The 19,413-nt window shown below is 46.0% G+C and overlaps 1 protein-coding gene across 1 annotated transcript in view; it reads right to left on the bottom strand.

Annotated features, from left to right (window-relative positions):
• Positions 1–19,413, bottom strand: part of ACOXL (acyl-CoA oxidase like) — a 366,413-nt gene that overhangs the window by 49,316 nt on the left and 297,684 nt on the right. Inside the window, 2 exon segments of the mRNA XM_069541255.1 lie at positions 16,190–16,215; positions 16,218–16,259. Of these exon segments, the coding sequence (XP_069397356.1) occupies positions 16,190–16,215; positions 16,218–16,259 (68 nt within the window).

The raw sequence follows: 19,413 nt of genomic DNA, 5'->3' as shown, positions 1-19,413 counted from the left end.
TATTTATATTACACTGGAAAAAGGTTGAGGAGGGGGTAATCAGTTCAGAAAGTACAGCTTTGATCACCCAAGGAAGCTGTTCAGATCAAAGTCTCTTTTTCTTCTAAACTGACTGAAGATGTTAATTTTTTTAAAATCCAACCTGCTCGATATTTCTTGTGTCTTAAAAGCCTCTCTTCTTGAGAAAGGTGACAAGCAGTGGCAGCTGGATTCTGGTAGAGTCCAGAGGGCTCTAGCAGAGGACGGTTAAGGATAAAGGTGATCTTTTCTTTCGGAGTCTCTGGACGCTGAAGAGCCTGGGATGGCTCTCTGTCCATCACCACTTTCAGCAGAGGAACCACTTTAGTAAAGTGATGGTGGGCCATGTGCTGGTATCACAGTGGATCAAAGGCAGAGCATCTGCTAGGGTTAGGGGTGAGAGAGCCAGCCAGACCCAAAGCACATTCTATTTTATGCCTCGTTGGAGAAGCCTAGCCATACCTCTATCTTTGCCTTTGCAGATGCCAGAAGGGAAATCTCTAGAGAAGGTAACCCTGAGATATCATTTTGCCAGCATGCTGCGTGTGCTTGGGCAGAGGGGAGGCTGGAGCTCTGCTGCTTCTCAACCCTAAGGGTAGACGGATATTTGGGGGTCACACAGCTGGCTGCAGAATCCAAGCTTTCCTGTGATTGCCACACTCAGGCAAACCAACTCTCTACTACTTTGCAGTGTTGCAGTGCACTGTCCGTTACATGGCCAGTGGGAATGGGAAAATTCAGGAAGTACAGCTTTGCAGGCAGAGAGGAAGTTATTCCCTCCGAGACTTCTTACACAATCCACTACATAGACTGGCTCAGAACCATACTCCTACAGCCCTCCCTTGGTATCTGTAGGGGGGTTGGTTCCAGGACCCCCAGAGGATACCCAAATCCACAGATGCTCAAGTCTCTTATATAAAATTGAGTAGTACTTGCATAAAACCTATGCACATCCTCCCATATACTTTAAATCATGTCTAGATTACTTATAATACCTAATATAATGTAAATGCTATGCGGCAATAAATAGTTGTAAATATAAGGTAAATGCTATGTAAATCATTGCCAGTGTGCAGCAAATTCAAGTTTTGCTTTTTGCAACTTTCTGGATTTTCCTTCTGAATATTTTTGATCAGTGATTGATTGAATCTGTGGATGTGGAATCTGTATGGAGGGCCAACTGTACTTTATGCAGACAGTTTGGGCAACTTGTGGAAAAGCATTCAGCCAGGTTCTTCTCTCTGATTTGTTTTAACCCAGAATTGATCCCACTTCTTCCCACTCCCAGTTCCTCGTCTGTCATTGGCTGTGCAACCATCACCACCATTCACATCCAGAACTGTTTTCATCTTGCAAAACTGAAATTCTGAATCCATTAAATAATAACTTCTCATTCTCCCTTTTCCTTGGTCCCTGGAAAGGGACCATTCTACTTGTCTCTCTGAATAGGACTACTCTAGGTATCTCATATAAATGGATCCATACAGTGTATGTTCTTTTGTGACTAGTTTATTTTACTTAGGGTGATGTATTCAGGGTTCCTCCATGTAGTAGCCTGGGTCAGAATTTCCTTCCCTTTTTAAGGCTGAATAATACTCTATTGCATGTATATACCATATTTTTTGTTTATTCATTCACCCATCAATGGACGCTTGGGTTGCTTCCACATTTTGGCCGTTGTGATTAGTGCTGCTGTGAACATGGGTGTACTATTACCCATTCAAGCCACTGTTTTCAATTCTTTGGATATATGCTCAGAAGAGAAGTTGCTGGATCATATGGTGATTCTATGGTTAATATTTTGAGGCATCGCCATACTATTTACCACAGCGGCTGCTCCATTTTGCATTCTCACCAGCAGTGCACAAGGGTTCCAATTTCCCCACGTCCTTGCCAACACCTGTTATTTTGGTTTTTGTCCGTTGTTGATAGCAGCTATCCTAATGGGTGTGAAGTACTAGCTCATTGTGGTATTGATTTGTATTTCCCTAATGATTAGTGAGGTTGAGCATCTTTTCATATGCTTATTGCCCATCTGTAGATCTTTGGAGAAATGTTTATTCGAGCACTTTGCCCATTTTTAACCTGGTTGTTTGGATTTTTCTTGTTAAATTTTGAGTTCTCTATATAGAGATTCCGGATATTAGTCTTTTATCTGTATGTGATTTGTAAATACTTTGTTGCTTTTTTATTGTGTTGATAGTGTCATTTGATGCACAAAAGTTTTAAACTTTAATGAATTTCAACATGTATAGTTTTTTTTTGTTGTTTATGCCTTTGATGTCATATCCAAGAAATATTGCAAATCCAATGTGATGAGGCTTTTCTCGTTTTCTTCTGAGAGTTTTATAGTTTTAGCTCTGACATTGAAGTCTTTGGTCTATTTTGAGTTAATTTCTGTATATCATGTTAGATAACGGTCCAATTTCATTCTTTTGCATGAGGATATCTAGTTTCCCCTGTACCATTTGTTGAAAAGACTATCGTTTCCCCATTGAATGATCTTGGTACTCTCGTCAAAAATCATTTGACCAAATATGCAAGGGTTTATTTCTACATTGGTCTATATGTCTGTCTTTATGCCAGTACCACCCTATTTTGATTGCTGTAGACTTGTAAATTTTCAAACCAGGAAGTGTGAGACCTCTGACTTTTTTCTTCTTTTTCAAAATTGTTTTGGCTATTCAGGGTCCCTTGTGATGCCGTATGAATTTTACAATGAGTTTTTCTATTTCTGCAAAACAAGTTATGCAATTTTGACAGATTGCACTGAATCTGTAGATAGCTTTAGGTAATACTGACATCTTAAAAATATTAAGTCTTTCAATCCATGAACACAGAATTTCTTTCCATTTATATCTTCCTTAATTTCTTTTAGCAATATTTTTGCTGAAAGTTTTTCACCTCCTTTGTTAATTCCTAAGTACTTAATTCTTTTTGAGGCTATTATAAATTGAATTGCTTCCTTCATTTCCTTTTTGGATTGTTTACTGTTGATGTATAGAAATGCAACTGATATCTGCATGTTGATTTTTGTATCCTGCAACTTTGCCGAATTATTCTTTCTAACAGTGTGTGTATGTGTGATGTTTGTGTAATCTTTAGGGTTTTCTACATATAAGATCATGTCATCTGTGAATAGAAGAGATAGTTTTACTTCTTCCTTTCCAATTTGGATGCCTTTTATTTCTTTTTCTTGCCAAATTACTCTGGCTAGGACTTCCAGTATTGTGTTGAATAGAAGTGGTGAAAGCAGACATCTTTGTCTTGTTCTTGACAAAGGAAAAGCTTTCACTTTTTCACCGTTGAGTATAATGTTGTGAGTTTTTTCATATACGGCTTTATAATATTGGCATAGTTTCCTGAGTGTTTTTATCATGAAAGGATGCTGAATTTTGTCAAATGCTTCTAATGCATCAATTGAGACGATCATGGTTTTTTTTTCTTCATTCTGTTAATGTGATATATTACATAGATAATTTTTTTGTTTGTTGAACCATCCTTGTATTCCAGGAATAAATCCCACTTGGCCACAGTGTATAATCCTTTTAATATGCTGCTCAACTCAGCCTCTAGTATTCTGTTGAGGATCAGCATTTTGTAGTTTTAAGCATACAAATCCTATCTATTGTTAGATGTATACCCAAGTACTTACTCTTTTGAGAAATTGTACATGATATTGAGTTTAAAAAATTTTTCCTGTCCAAGTGTTCATTGCTAATATATAGAAATTCAATGAATTTTTGCATGTTGATCTTATATCCTGTGACCTTGCTAAACTCATTTCTTAGTTCTAGGATGTTTGTTTGTTTTGTAGATTCTTTGGGATTTTCTAAATAGACAATGATGTCATATATAAATAGGAACTGTTTTATTTCTTCCTTTCTGATATGAAAGAATATGCTTTTTATTTCCATTTCTTGCCTTATTTCACTAGTTAGAACTTTTAGTATTATATTGAATAAGAATGGTGAGACCAAACATTATTGCTTTATTCCTGATGTTAGGGGGAAAGCATGCCTTGTTTCACCGATATGTATGTTGTTAGCTATAGCAGGGGTCCCCAACCCCCTGTACCAGGCCATGGCCTGTTAGGAACCAGGCTGCGCAGCAGGAAGTGAGTGGCGGGGATCAACTGAAGCTTCATCTGTATTTTCAGAGGCTCCCCATCGTGTGCATTACTGCCTGAGCTCCGCCTCCTGTCAGATCAGTTACGGCTTTAGATTCTCATAGGAGCATGAACCCTACTGTGAACTGCGCGTGCGAGGGATCTAGGTTGTGTGCACCTTATGAGAATCTAATGCCTGGTGATCTGCGGTGGAGCTGAGGTGGTGATGCTAGCGCTGGGGAGCAGCTGCAAATACAGGTTATCATTAGCAGAGAGGTTTGACTGCACAGAGATCATAATAAATCAATTGCTTGCAGACTCATATCAAAACCCTATCAGTGGGGCTTCCCTGGTGGTGCAGTGGTTAAGAATCCACCTGCCAATGCAGGGGACATGGGTTCAAGCCCTGGTCCAGGAAGATCCTACAAGCCGTGGAGCAACTAAGCCCATGCACCACAACTACTGAGCCTGCGCTCTGGAGTCCACATGCTGCAGCTACTGAAGCCCCGCTTGCCTAAAGCCCATGCTCCACAACAAAAGAAGCCACCGCAATGAGAAGCCCATGCACTGCCATGAAGAGTAGCCCCCACTCGCCACAACTAGAGAAAGCCCACGCGCAGCAGTGAAGACCCCATGCAGCCTAAAATAATAAAATAAATAAATAAATTTATATTTAAAAAAACCCTATCAGTGAGTGGCAAGTGACAATTAATTAGACGGGACATAAGCAACACACTTTCTGTGTCACTGTCTCCCATCACCCGCAGATGGGACCATCTAGTTGCAGGAAAATAAGCTCAGGGCTCCCACTGATTCTACATTATGGTGAGTTGTATAATTATTTTATTACATATTACAATGTAATAATAATAGAAATAAAGTGCACAATAAATGTAATGTGCTTGAATCATCCTGAAACCGTCCCTCCCCCCACTGGCCCTGGTCTGTGGAAAAACTGTCTTCCACAAAACTGGTCCCTGGTGCCAAAAAGTTTGGGGACCACTGAGCTACAGGATTTTTGTAGATGCTCTTTACCAAGTTGAGGAGGTTTCACTCGCTTCCTGTTTGTCTGAGGGTTATCACAAATGGGTGTTGCATTTTGTCAAATGCTTTTTCTGGTACCAATTGATATGATCATGTGATTTTTTTGTTTGTCTTTTGCCTATTAATATGGATAACTAAATTGAATGATTTTAGGAAACTGAACCAGTCTTGCATTCTTGGAGCAAACCACACTTGGTTTATAATTTTTTTGGTATATAATTTTTTTAATATATTGCTGAATTCTAGTTCCTAATATTTTGTGAGAAACTTTTGTGTCTATATTCATAAGGGATATGGGTCCATACTTTTCCTTTTTCGTTCTGTTTTTGTCTGGTGTGATATTAGGTCAACACTAGCTTCATAAAATGAATGTATTTCCTCCTCTTGCATTATCTGGAAGAGATTCTGTAGAATCATTAATTCTTATTTAAACGTTTAGTAGAACTCTCCAGTGAATTCTGGAGACTGTTGTTTTCTTTTCCTAGAATTTTAAATATAAATTCAATTTCCATAACAGTTATAGGGCGATTCAAATTGTGTATTTCATATTGAGTATGGTGATTTGTGTTTTTGAGGAATTGGTCCATTTCATCTAAGGTGTCCAATTCATGTATGTAGAATTTTCTTAGTAATCCTTTATTATCATTTTGATGTCTGCAGGGTGTTTACCGATATCATCTATTGAATTCCTGATGTTAGTGATTTGTGTCTTTTCTTTGTTAGACTTTTAAAAAATCAACTTTGTTGATTTTTTTCAAAGATCCAACTCTTTGCCTCATTATTTTTCTTTGTTAGACTTTTAAAAAATCAACTTTGTTGATTTTTTTTCAAAGATCCAACTCTTTGCCTCATTATTTTTCTCTATTTTCTTCCTGTTTTCAATTTCATTGATTCTTGCTCTTATCTTTATTATCTCTTTCCTTCTGCTGTCTTTGGGTTTATCTTGCTCTCAATTTTTTAGGTTCTTGAGGTGGTAGCTTAGGTTATTGACTTGAGATTTTTCCTCTATTTCATGTAAGCTATAAGTTCCCCTCCTAGCACTGTTTTAGCTGTGTGCCAAAAATTGGATTATATTTTCATTTTCATCCAGTTCAATCCTGCTGTTGACTCCATCTACTGAGATTTTTATTTCAGTTATTGTGTTTTTCAGTTCTTTTTTTTTTTTTTTTTGCGGTACACAGGCCTCTCACTGTTGTGGCCTCTCCCGTTGCGGAGCACAGGCTCCAGACGCACAGGCTCAGCGGCCATGGCTCACGGGCCCAGCCGCTCTGCGGCATGTGGGATCTTCCCGGATTGGGGCATGAACCCGTGTCCCCTGCATCGGCAGGTGGACTCTCAACCACTGCGCCACCAGGGAAGCCCGTATTTTTCAGTTCTAATATCTCTATCTGGTTGCTTGCATTTACTATTTCTTTGCTGAGACTATTTATTTGATGAGCCTTTCTATTCTTTTGTTTCAAGCACATTTGTAGTCACTCATGAAAACATTTTTATGATGTCTGTTTCAAGAACACATCAAGTTGTCTCATCCCCATTCTGTCCTTTTCACAGTCCTAGAAGAGACAGAGATGGAAAGATTTTCCCGAAGGCAAAAACATTCCATCAGGAGACTCCGAGAAGAAGCAGCGATCAAGTGACTGGTGCCTTCGTGCTGGCTATTTTCCTGACGTTTATTCCAAAACTAAGTTTCTCCCTCCTTCCTCCCTTTCTCCTCCCCCTCCTTACCTCTTGAGAGCTGACTGTGTGCCAGGCATCTTGCTGGGTCCTAGGAGAGGAAGGGGGTAGAGCTAACTAATTGTTTTTCTTTTTTCCTCTCTCAAAGTTGATAACCATGGTGCGTGCGTGTGTGCGTGTGTGTGTGTGTTTAGTAGAGTTTTGAATATAAAATTAACCCAAAAGAGATCAGCTAAAATTCAGTAAGGGCAAGAGGAAGAGTTGGGCAGGTCCAGGGAGCAGAAATCATCAAGTCTCCTAACATTTCCAGTTTTCAGTCAGGGCACAGAGGGGCTTGGCTGCAGTCAGGGGCTGCTGCCTGGGTGTGAGAGCTGAGCTTTGCCTCCTTTCTCAGCCCCATTCAGCATGAGCCCCCATATAACTCTAGTGCTAATGTCCCCTTCACTGTGTTCTGGAAAAGCCACTTGGTAATTCTGTTCATGTCTAGTAGCCCAGACTCATAGCACTGAAATGCCCTGATGGAATTTCTCCATATTCTGGGTAAGTCACTCAAGAGAATTCTCCTGGGCACTTCAGCATCTTGACCTCTTTATTTAAATGGCAAAACGACAAGCTTGGGGCCTGGCCCTGTTTTCTCCTCCCACTAACTCTAGTTCCCTAGGGTCAAATTTTGCTCTTATTTTCCTACAGATAGCTTTCACCAAATTCTTCCCATTTTTTTATTTGTCTCCAGTGGTTTCCTTGCTTACTTTCGGCCCTGTCTTCTAGAACAGCCTGAAATGAAATCTGCCCCTTGCGCTGTGCACAGAAGACATGGAGGGGAGAGTGTTCAGGCAAGAACCCCTTGCACATGTCCCAGGACGGGCTTGCAGGACCAAGCATCCTCAGAGGGTGATGATCTCCACACTTGGGGAAGCGTGCTGCCGTGCTGAACATGGGATTTCTGCTCTCCAGCTGGTTCTCCACTTAGGTGTCGATTTAGATGCTTGATAAAGAAGTGTCAAGGACAGAGCAGGTGTCACCTTTCACATACTGCTCCATTCGTCCGTGCGGTCATATGCTCCTCTTAGGTAATCAGGAACGTGTAGAGTTTGCACGTGATGGCGCTTGGCCTGGAAAGCCATTGGTCCGTTTCCCCTGTGAGGAGAGCTTTGTGGAGGAGGTGGGCAAAGTACAGAATGTCAGACAGCAAAGCATGCCCTCTTGCTGCAGGACAGGAAATCCTTCTGCCCTTCTCCTAATCCCCTACCCCTTGCCTCACTCTCTATCTCTGGCCCCTGGTCTGGAGACTGTGCTCACAGAACAATTCTAGGGCAAGTGTTAGCTGATGATGGCTTCTGCTGCATTCCCTCTCAGAGATACCCGACACTGACATTAATCTCTGGAAGTTAGGGTAGGCTTCCAAGCCAATGCTGGAATTTCAAGATAGCTATAGCACACTGGGGAAACGTGCATGGCCAACAAGAATGGAAGCTTCTGGAGACCTCTCCCCTAAAGAGGCAGCTGTCTAGGTCCCCTACTGTGGCAGCCAGCTCGCAAGACATGCATCAGTGCACCCGAAACACTCTATAATTGGAAAACTCAGAATACAACTTCTCACACGGAACCCACCAGTAAGCACGGCGGAACCCACGCAGTTGGTTAAATTTAATTTCCTGCAGAAACTTAGCACAAATGCCAGCTCCTCTGGCAAGTCTTTTCTAACCCATGCTGAGTTGGGCACCCCAGCTGAGTGCTTTGTTAACTCCCCCAATTTCCCCCGTCTCAGCATGTAACCCACTCCAACGTGCTCACTTGTTGGGGTCTCATCTATTAGTCAGGGAATTGAGGGTGAGGGTCTTATTGATATTAGCACCTCCAGTGATTGGCACATAATAGCCACTCACAGATGTTTCTGAAGAGGGGTTGTGGTAGGTATGTGAAGACAGTCAACAAAATAACCCTTCTGTTGACCTATCAGGGAGCCTGAAATTCCAACCATTGGATATTTATTTCTTTGAGTTAAAAAGTTACTCCTATGCACCAAAGATTCCTTTCCAAAATTAAAGTTTCATCAGGAGAGATAACTGTCATTGAGATTTGGGTTGGGGGTGGTTTGAGATGAGCCCTGCAGAGCCTTGGCATGAGCTTGAACTCGTGGGGAGAGAACCAGGAATGAAGGGAAGCAGGCATTCCAGGGCCTCAATGGCACAGAGGTACAGGAATGAGGGAAAACCATTTATGGCTGTAACACTACGTCTGAAATTTGATTTCTTTGTCACTTGTAGCTCTTTTCCCTTATTAAATATATATATTCTAAAAAACCCGAAATATAGTCTTCAAACGAACCAGGTACTAGATAAACATCACCTGGCCCATAACGGGTCCTCAGTGAATATTGTAGAACAGCTGCCTTGGAACACTGTCAGCCACATGCTCGCTTCTTTCTGTGTGGCTCTGGCTCGCAAGGAGCAGAGAAGGTAGCGGGAAAAGAACAGGGGGAAAGGATGGGGTTTCACCACCGCAGACCTCGCTACCCTTAATGATCTGGGCTCCGGGAAGTCGGAGCAGGGACTGACACTATTCGTGATGGACTGGGTTTGGAAATGCACTCAGGCCCCAGGTAGGAACCTTTGCTTCTGGTGGGAAGCCTGAGCCCATGACTGGCTGCAGACGCCTGAGCAGGGGCTGCAGGCACGCGTGGTGCACACACAGGATGTTTGCTCCTGCTTCCTGCCCTGGGGCCCAGGACACTCTCAAAGGCAAGGGGCCACGATGGGGTCCTCGGGTAGGAAAAGGGCCGCCGACAGAAAGGAGGACATCACGGTTTTCCCTGCGCTCAGTGGGAAGTGCTTGCAATTAACTTTTGGCCGCTGGGTTTGGCGCTTAAACCAGCTGCTACCTACACATGTTGAGAAAAGAAAGAAAGAGCAGTTAGAATGCAGGAAAAAGGGAAAAACCCCATCTCGCCCACTTGACAGGCTCCAACTGCCTCTGCCAGCCGCTGGCGAGGTGGGGACAGTCCCCTGCAGACGCCCTGCCCCTGTGCTGGGGTTGCCGTGGTGAGCGCCGCGTCGGGGCTGGGGGAGCAGAGGCCTTCTCTAACGCACAAAGACAGACAAAGGCCCTGCGAGGATGTGTGGGCCATTCCCCAAACGGAACGCTGCTCCCTGGGCCGATCACACGGAGAGAGTGAGGCGGGTGAGGCAGACTGGGGGAGAAGCCAAGCAGAAAGAACCTTTGTGACAGTGACAACTGAAGGAACACTAGATAAGCAGCTTGCTGGGGTGTTTCTAAACCTTCGAGGGGAGGTGAATCACTGCAGCGGTCATGTGGAAAATCCCCTTTCTCCTCAAGGCTCTGCCGGGGTCCCAGGTTAAGGTAAAGTCATCATTTTCTTGTGAAAACTCTCCTTCCTAACAGACCAGGATTCCACCAGGCTAGGAGAAAAGGCTCGTTTCTGGGAAGAAGTTGTATTTTGTAAACCTGGGGGACTGAAGGGTTGGGCCATGTCGCTCGCTCGGGGACTTTGAGTTTCAGGAAAGACTCATGTGTCTGATTTCCTAGAACATCATTAGACAGAGAAAAAGCTCCAGCTAGCCAGACCACAGTGGTGAGGGGATGTGTGGGAGGGAGGCCTGGCGTCCTGCCCTCCGTATCTGCCCAGTTTCCCCTGTGCATTTGGGGGCAGTGTGAACACTTGGCGGTTGGTAAGAAATGCTAAGGAAGCTTCCAGCAGCACTCCAGCCTCCGGTCAGTGGAGCCTTCCTGGGGAATCGCCTCTGTAGGTTTTCTTGATCTGGGCCCCAGCACCCTGCAACTGTGCCATCCACTCCTATGGGCCCCTGTGCGTGCCAGCTGGACAGACAGCAGGTACTCAAACTGCCCTGCTTGTGTCCTCAGACCAAGGTATCATCCACTTCGCCCCAGACGGTCTGCCCTTCTGCCAATCAGATGGAGAACGGCCATCACTGCTGCTGCTGGTGTGACAGCCCTGCCGAAGGTCTGCGATCTGGGGAGGACAGGTTCAAGTGGTTCTATTTACTCTTGAGCAGGCAGCTTGGCTCTTGTTACCATTTTCTATAGCCGACGTGGTGTGATATGGGATCTCACCTACAGAAAAGCCGACCTTGAACTTTACATGGTACCTCCAGCCAGAGCACTTGGGCAGAGTGGCCAAGCCAGGACCGCGCTGGGGGCTGCAGTGTGGGGAACATTCCAGGCACTCGCTCGGCATCCCTGGAGTGGAAAAGCCTTGCTCTGAGCCAACCCTCCAGTTATAGCAGGTCAGCAGAAGCTCCTTCAACTAGCTCTTGTGCCCTGGCCTGGGGGGGAGCAGCACGGATCAGGAATGGCCACTTTCCCCAGAACATCCTACTTGCTTTTCCAAGGAAGGCAGGGAGACCCAGCAGGTGACGACCTCAGGATGTTTTTGTCCCAGTGAGGGTCCTTGCTGGGCTGCTGTCTCACACCCAAACTGGAAAGACTGCTGCCAGTTGTGTAAGAAACTCCCCAGAGAACAGACTGAGGAACTGTGATCATTTCTATTTGATTTAGAAAATGATGGTCCGAATGCAGATTGGCACCAAGGGGCCTGTCTTATGACTACTTTCCATCACTGAAAAGAGGGCACAATTTTTAAGAGGAGACGATCCTGGGAGGCAGGCAGGGAACAGCCAGACCGAACACTGAGAGCAAAGTTTGAGAGGCAAGGTAGAGCCATTTCATTGAGGACGGGATTTTGGCCTTGACTCAAAACGAGGCTAACCAGATGCCTGGGTTTGCCTGGGACCGTCATGGTTTATGCCTGTCACCCAAGCTTAATTTTTAATGGTGCCCCCTTTCACTCTCAAAAAGCCAAGAAGTCCAGGTTTCTGGACTTCTGTCATCTCCCTGTTTCAAAGGATAGAGAGACTTAGGGCTGGAAACTTATCCAGGGAAGGACACGTAGGACATGGGGCTCTGAGAAGGTTCATTTGGCTAAGCCCGAAGGAGAGAGACAAGCAGCTGGAAGACCAGGCTGATTCATTCTCAAGCACGTTTAGAATCGCAGGCTTGTTGGCAATGTCCAGGCACAGGTTCACAGAGTGCAGGTGCTGGATGGGTCTCCGGAGTAATCTAATTCTCTTCCTCTTTTGCCAGAAGAGGACACTGGGCTAAAAGAGGTCAAAGTGACCTGCCCAAGGTCACACGCTGGATCCTGGCAGAGTGGAGATCAGACTTGCCCCCAGTGGACCAAGCCCAGGTGCTCTGTTCTGGAACAGAGGAAAGGGGTGACTCTGAAAGATGCTGCCAGGGGCACAGATGCACTGGCTCTGGAGTGGCAGTCCCAGGACAGAGTCATGGACTGTCCCATGGCCCTGAGGCTGAGGAGGGAGGACAGAGACCGTAGACAGGTGGGCTTCAGACCTGCTGAGTGAGCTGGGACGTGGAGCTGGAGCTTAGGTGAGATCCAGAGCCACAGTGGAGTGGAGGGCAGAGCAGAGGCGTAAGCGGGCTGTCCAGGGTAGTGACAGCAAGGACCGAAGAGATGAATTGGCAAGCAGAACTAAGAACGAGGGAAGGAATAGGTAAGTATGGGGACGGAAAGTGAATGGGGTCATAAGTCATTTATGGAATCTAAATCTTTTCTGTGGTTCAAATCATAGTGAAATCTCCCTGAGAGGCAAACCCTAATGACAGCTGTCCTACCTCTTGGCATCTTTTCCCAGCCCCTTAGCAGGGCCACAGTGGTGGGAAAATCCTAAGTCATCAACAGCCTCGACCTCTGCTTGGTATTTGGGGAAACTGAGTCACAGAGAAGCCAGCTCCCTCCTGCCTCACGGTAGCCTCAGCAAATAGGGTGTGATTCACAGCAAGCCACGAGCGTGATTCCACACGCCAGCCACAGCAGTGCACCTGAGGCTTCGTCAGTCTTACCTCCCGAGCAGCTCTGGCCGAGGTGGTGGATTTTCGGTGAATCTGATCATCTGGGAGGAGTCCAGCCTGAGGGTCCAGTGGCTTTGTGGTCACAGTTCTACTGCCCGACAACTAGCAGTGCCGTGGCAGAGGGCCATATCTTCTCCCTGTCCTACTCTTCCTGGTTGTCACACGAAGGCTCTGGCCTCTGCCATCTCCAAAACCTCACACTCTGGCTTTGTTTTTCCAGGGGTGTCGGACGTTGGCTCGACTGCTGTGTGCTCGTCTTTTGCATCTTCCCTGCAGTCTGTGTCTAGAGCACACTCACAGGTCATGAAATATCTGTCCTTAGGTCTCAATTATCTGGGACAGTATAGGGATGCAATGGTATGCATGCAAAATATTGTTTTCTAAAACATCATATTCAACACCAATCTGCATTTTTTTTTTTTTTTTTTGCCTGCAACAACTGTTCACTCAACAAGGTGGAGTTAGATATTTAAGTTGGCTGCAGAGAATCTAGGAAGTGAATAGCTCACTCGAGTAAACATAAACTTGACCACAGGCTGACTGTAGTCAGAACGATCTACTGTCACCCTGAGCAAGTTCTTCCACAGAACAATCTACAAAAATCCTGCATACCACTGTCACGCCCACATGATGCTCTCTGATATGTGACATTAAAAAACCTCAATCTCCTGAGAAAAAAATCATAAAATAGTTTCAGTATATATGAACTGAGCACACGTTTTTGTTGAGTGAAACTTCTTTGATGATGCCAGTTCAAATATCTGCAGATATTGAGAAAACACCCACAGACATCACCCTCGGTTGCAATAGTCGCACAGTCTGCAGAGACCAACAGGGAAGATGTAAAATACTGAATGTCACTGGACATCATTCCAGGACACCTTGGGCTATCTGAACCCTCTCCCACTCCCAACTGTTAGTTTCTTCTTCTTCTTCTTTATTTTAATTTATTTTTGGGTGCATTGGGTCTTCATTGCTGCACACGGGCTTTCTCTAGTTGCGGTGAGCAGGGGCTACTCTTTGCTGCAGTGCATGGGCTTCTCATTAGAGTGGCTTCTCTTGTTGCAGAGCATGGGCTCTAGGTGTGCGGGTTTCAGTAGTTGTGGCACGTGGACTCAGTAGTTGTGGCTCGCGGGCTGTAGAGCGCAGGCTCAGTAGTTGTGGCACACGGACTTAGTTGCTCCGCGGCATGTGGGATCTTCCCGGCCCAGGGCTCAAACCCATGTCCCCTGCATTGGCAGGCAGATTCTTAACCACTGTGCCACCAGGGTAGCCTCTTCTTTTTTTAAATTAATATTTATTGGAGTATAGTTGAATTATAATGTTGTATTAGTTTCAGGGGTACAACAAAGCGAATCAGTTATACCTATACACATATCCAGTCTTTTTTAGATTCTTTTCCCATATAGGTCATTACAGAGTATTCAACTGTTAGTTTCTAACCAAATGTTCCCAAGAAGCCAGCCTGGGGCAATGTGTGCATGGCAGGCGGGTGAGAAAGTAAGAGAAGGAAGAGGCTTTGGGTGGCATCTCTTTCTACCCTCTCCCTATGGATGTGAAGAGAGTGGCTGTGGTATCTGCAGTCGTGGAGGCCATAGGGACAGCTAGGAGCGGGCCTGGAGGCCTGCTCTCCTGGTGCCAGGCTCTGTGCTCTGCCCTCTCTACCCCAGGCTGCCTCTGAGATGCCCAGGTAATTTCCATGCAGGGCTCACCAGCAGGACCAACAACACATAGGAGTTGGTTCAGCCCACAGAGGCATGGAGAAGGGAACACGGTGGAGAGACGAACAGGAGGAGAGAAGCAAGAAGGAGGAGACGACAGCAGAAAACGCTGGACAGAATAGGAAGAAACGGCCAAAGGCACTGTGTCCTCATCACCTTGACTAGCGACTGGAGTAAAGAGGTGAGTGTCTGGGGGCCAAGAGCTACTCCAAGATCACAGTGCCACTGCCTGTACCTGGAAGGGAAGGTCCTGGGGGAATGGCCCTCAGGGTGGGGAACTGAGAGCTTAGGGTGGACAACCTCAAAGTACCAAGTAAAGTTTCTGTGCCTGAATGGGTGCCACTGAAAGTCAGTGTATTGGAAGAGCCGGGACCCTGGTGGACCACGTTTCCCGGGCAAACCCAATGTTTGGTATCAGCACTTCTGTATTATAAAATCAACATCACTGAAAGCTTTAAAAAAAGACAGACTGAAAATATCACATCTTAGGCAAATGAGTTGAAAATCCCTTCTAGTGACGCCCTATATTTTCCACCCATTTCTAAAGTCAGAGAACACCTGGTATGGTATTTAGGTAAAGAAATGCAATTCCTGGTACACGCGGTTTCCTGACAGTACAGAACTGAAATGACGTCACGGAAATGCAGATGCCTCTAGGTCAGTCTGAGGACAGTTTCTAGGTGAAAACATGAGTCTCACCCATTGGTGGAAAAGCGTGTCTGTACTTTTATGATCTGCTGGTACCTACTGCTTTCTGCCTTCAAAGACTAAGTTTTAATTAAATGCAGGCAGGCTGCTGGACAGGCTTTTCCACACTTCGGGCTCACCTAGATGTACAACTGCAATGTAGGTTAGCCCGCACCTGTGCTCCTTCGTCATTTGGAAGGAAAGAAAACGATGGTCACCAAGAATAAAAGAAGCCTGTCTCCCACTCAAGGGCGAGGAAGCTATGACATAAGATGCCCCTTCCAGTGGCTCATACGAACAGACTCATTTGTGAGGCTCTCCCCACGGCGACGAAAGATGTGGCAGGCACAGAACGTATGGGATCCTTTGTCTTAATTAAAAAGTATGGTGAGAGTCATAGAATTTGGCCAAGTCTCATAAATCTGCTCAGAGGATCAAGGCTCTGTCAGATAAGCTTAAATAGAACCAACTGAGCCCTTTGGAGAATTGAACAGATTCCCCGCTAGTGGTTGACACCCACTTTCCTGTCACTTTGCTGCACTCCGAGGACGGCGGCTGTGCTCATTAACCAGCAGCCCTCCTACCCACCGATGGCAAGTTTATCCCCAAGGAGCACAAAATTCAGGGATGATAAATTTACTCTGGCTCGTAAAAGTGAACCCCTCCTCAGGGCAATAAAAATGCTGTGAGCCTTTAAGGCAATCAGCGCTTTGTGTGATAACGTACCTTTTTTTTTTTATCTGAAGTTAATACTTATTTATTTTACATCTTTATTGGAGTATAATTGCTTCACAATGGTATGTTAGTTTATGCTTTATAACAAAGTGAATCAGTTATACATATACATATGTTCCCATATCTCCTCCCTCTTGCATCTCCCTCCCTCCCACCCTCCCTATCCCACCCCTCCAGGCGGTCACAAAGCACCGAGCTGATCTCCCTGACAAAACGAGAGAGAGGCATGGACATATATACACTACCAAACGTAAGGTAGATAGCTAGTGGGAAGCAGCCGCATAGCACAACGTACCTTTTTTAACAAAGCCTGGTCCTCTTTTCAGGACAGCTCCTCCCGGGCAGGGAGAACTGCTCTCAAGTAACTGGAAAGGAAGAAAGAGAAAGTGAATGGCATCCCTTTGGACCCTTTGGACCCTGTTTGGAGGAGGACATCGTGGTGATAACAGATAGAGGTGGCATGCTACAGTCTTTCCTTGGTGATAAGTTCAAGGTGGACAGAGCCCGCCCCGGGGGAGGTGGGAGCAGGGCCAGAGCAGTCACTTCACCCTTGTCAGCCGGGATGATTACATCAGAGTAAACGGCCGTGACCATCAGCAAAGCTCCATCCTAAAATGGTACAAACGAGCTTATTTCTAGTCACATATAGTCAGAAATATAGTCCCAGATGTATTACAGAAAACAAAGTTATGGTTACCGGGGGCTGGGGGGGGAGGGGGAGGGGGAGGGATACATCGGGAGATTGGGATGGACATATACACACTGCTGTATGTAAAATAGATAACTAATAAGAACCTACGGTAGAGCACAGGGAACTCTTCTCAACACTCTGTAATGACCTATATGGGAAGAGAATCTAAAAAAGAGTGGATATATGTATATGGATAACTGATTCACTTTGCTGTACACCTGAAACTAGCACAACATTGTAAATCATCTATACTCCCAATAAAAAAATTAATTAATAAAATTTTAAAAATAAAAAATACACCGCCGGGAGGTCCTGGGTTCAGCCACCATACAGCCTGTCCCCCATGACCACACTGCCTGTTCATTTCCTGTGACCACCGCCTAGAGGACTCCACCTGCCTTTGTAAATCTGGCGGTGCTACATTTTCTCTCTCAAGTCTCCATCGTGATTCCCACGGTGTTAAGTCTTCTCTGGCTATGAATGATGAGGGCCCAGTGTCGACTCAAGCAAACCCAACAAGTCCCCCAAATATTTCAAGTCGCATTTCCCCTACCATCTTTCTCCAACAGGATGGTGGAGAGAAACCAAGAAGGTCTGCAAAGAGATTAATGATCCATTTCTATTGGCCATGAAAGCTCTAGTAATATTAACTGAGACAATTTACACAAATTATACTCCCCTTCTCTATGCTGGTGGCCCAGCTCTCACTCAAGGCCCATTCGCGTGAGCACCCTTTTCAGTGTACATAAGCACAAAACCACAACTGCGTCCCATGCACGCTGCTTTGACTGTATTGTTTCATTCTCGAAAATGCTCCCATGATTCCCTGCCACCCTCAGATTTAAATCCGCTTCTTTTGACAGGCATTAAGTCTTTAACTGAGTGACCCGTGTAGATGAGCCTCTTATTTCCAGACTCAAACTTGCATTCACTCTTTACCTGTCGTCACCCTTCACTGCTGTCTGCTGGGCAGTCTCACCTCCTGCCTTTGAGTGCAGCATAGCTCAACCACCCATCCAACGACTCAAAGCCACTGGCCATCCCCTGGCTCCAGCCCATCTTCCACAATGGAATATTACTCAGCCATAAGAAGAATGAAATAATGCCATTTGCAGCAACATGCATGGACCTGGAGATTATCATACTAAGTGAAGTAAGTCAGACACAGAAAGAGAAATAGCATATGATATCGCTTATATGCAGAATCTTAAAAAAAATGATACAAATGAACTTATTTACAAAACAGAAGTAGACTCACAGACTTAAGAGAATGAACTTATGGTCACCGGGGGAAAGGTGGTAGGGGAAGGGTAGATTGGGAGTTTGGGATTGACATGTACACACTGCTAGATTTAAAATAAATAACCAACAAGGAGCTACTGTAAAAAATAAAAAATAACCTCCCCCCACCGCCAAAAAAAGAATCTGCACTCGGTGTTCTTTAGATAATCTTTTAGAAGGTGGCTATTTTATTTGGTAGCGGTTTCTGCTGTGACATGGCATCTTCCTCAGCACAGGCCGCGGACATCTAGACACTTTCTCCCGGCCTCCTCGGTGGGCCGCTAGATTCTCACCCTCCCCTCTCCCCGCCCTGGGGTGGCCCCGCGTCCAGCTGCCCATGTGCCGGACTCCACTGTGACACCTTTACTTGTTCACGAGACGTGGCACCCAGGAGAGCAGCTGCTCCCTGAAATTCTGTATTGATACATCTAAGCGAAACCAGTTGAGCTCCACGCCTAGGCATCCCTTTCCTGAATTTTCCCATTTCAGTGGGAGGGACTGTCATCCACCAGCCTCCAGGCCCAAATCTTTGATTTTCCCTCCTGTCGCCATGCCTGCGGACTCTCCTTGCCCCTCAAAGGCACCCCTTCCCCTTGGCACAGCTGCCGCTCTGATGCCTGCAGAACGCTTCTAACTTGCTCCCCAACCCTGAGGCCCAGGCCTCCTCTCCTGCCACCGTAGGAAGCCTGGCACTGCCCTCTGGCTTCTCGTCTCCTCCACCATCTTAGCCCCTCTGCCCTGGACAAGACGTCCTCTCCAACGGTTCCTCACCATCTTCAAACCACGGCTTGGTCCTCGGCCCACGTGACCCTCTCCCTCTCTCCTCCCAATCTGCTCAGAGAACACCTTCTGCCGGGCCCAGTGGATGGAGGGGTCAGCTGCACAGGCCTGGAGTCAGATGGACCTGACTCACATCCTCAACGGTGCTGCCGCCACCAGCCTCCTCAGACAACAGATGAGTCACACACTGACTGAGCCTCAATTTCCTCACCAGCCACACGTGGAGAGGGTGCCGGCCTCCTGGCGTCGGTGTGAGGACTAATGCAGAGGCTGGATGTCAGTGCCCAGTGCCGGGGGGCGCGGCACCCAATTCTCTGCACCTCTAAGGAGTTTTGTCTAATTTTTCCCCATCACACTGATGCATTCCCGTTTGATGCACTGGCATGACATGTTACACGCTGGGTTCTTTTTGAGTCTTGCTTTGGTTTTTCGGTACACTTGCTGCCGTATCTCAGGAGGGAAGCTCCGGGCTCCAGAAGACAGCCTGGGTCTCAGCCTGCTTGTTCTATGCCCGTCCTGCCCAACAGGCCTCAAGTCATGACCCAGTTTTTGGAACTGGACTGGAGTGCACTTGTGGGAACACAGGACCCCACGGGTGGAGCTTCCCCTTAACCGGCCCGCTGCGTTTCATGAATTGATCACCTCTCACTCCTTTGACACAAACGATAAAAGCCAACCTTGACAACTGCAGGTCAGACAAGCAGGGCTCACCAATTCCCTGGTTGTTTCCCCTCGCCTCAGAGCCAGGGTGACAGATGCTCTCGTGC

The sequence above is a fragment of the Delphinus delphis genome, chromosome 12, assembly GCF_949987515.2.
Source record: "Delphinus delphis chromosome 12, mDelDel1.2, whole genome shotgun sequence".
In the NCBI taxonomy this organism is placed as follows: Eukaryota; Metazoa; Chordata; class Mammalia; order Artiodactyla; family Delphinidae; genus Delphinus; species Delphinus delphis.
This window is presented reverse-complemented; position numbering and strand designations above follow the sequence as displayed.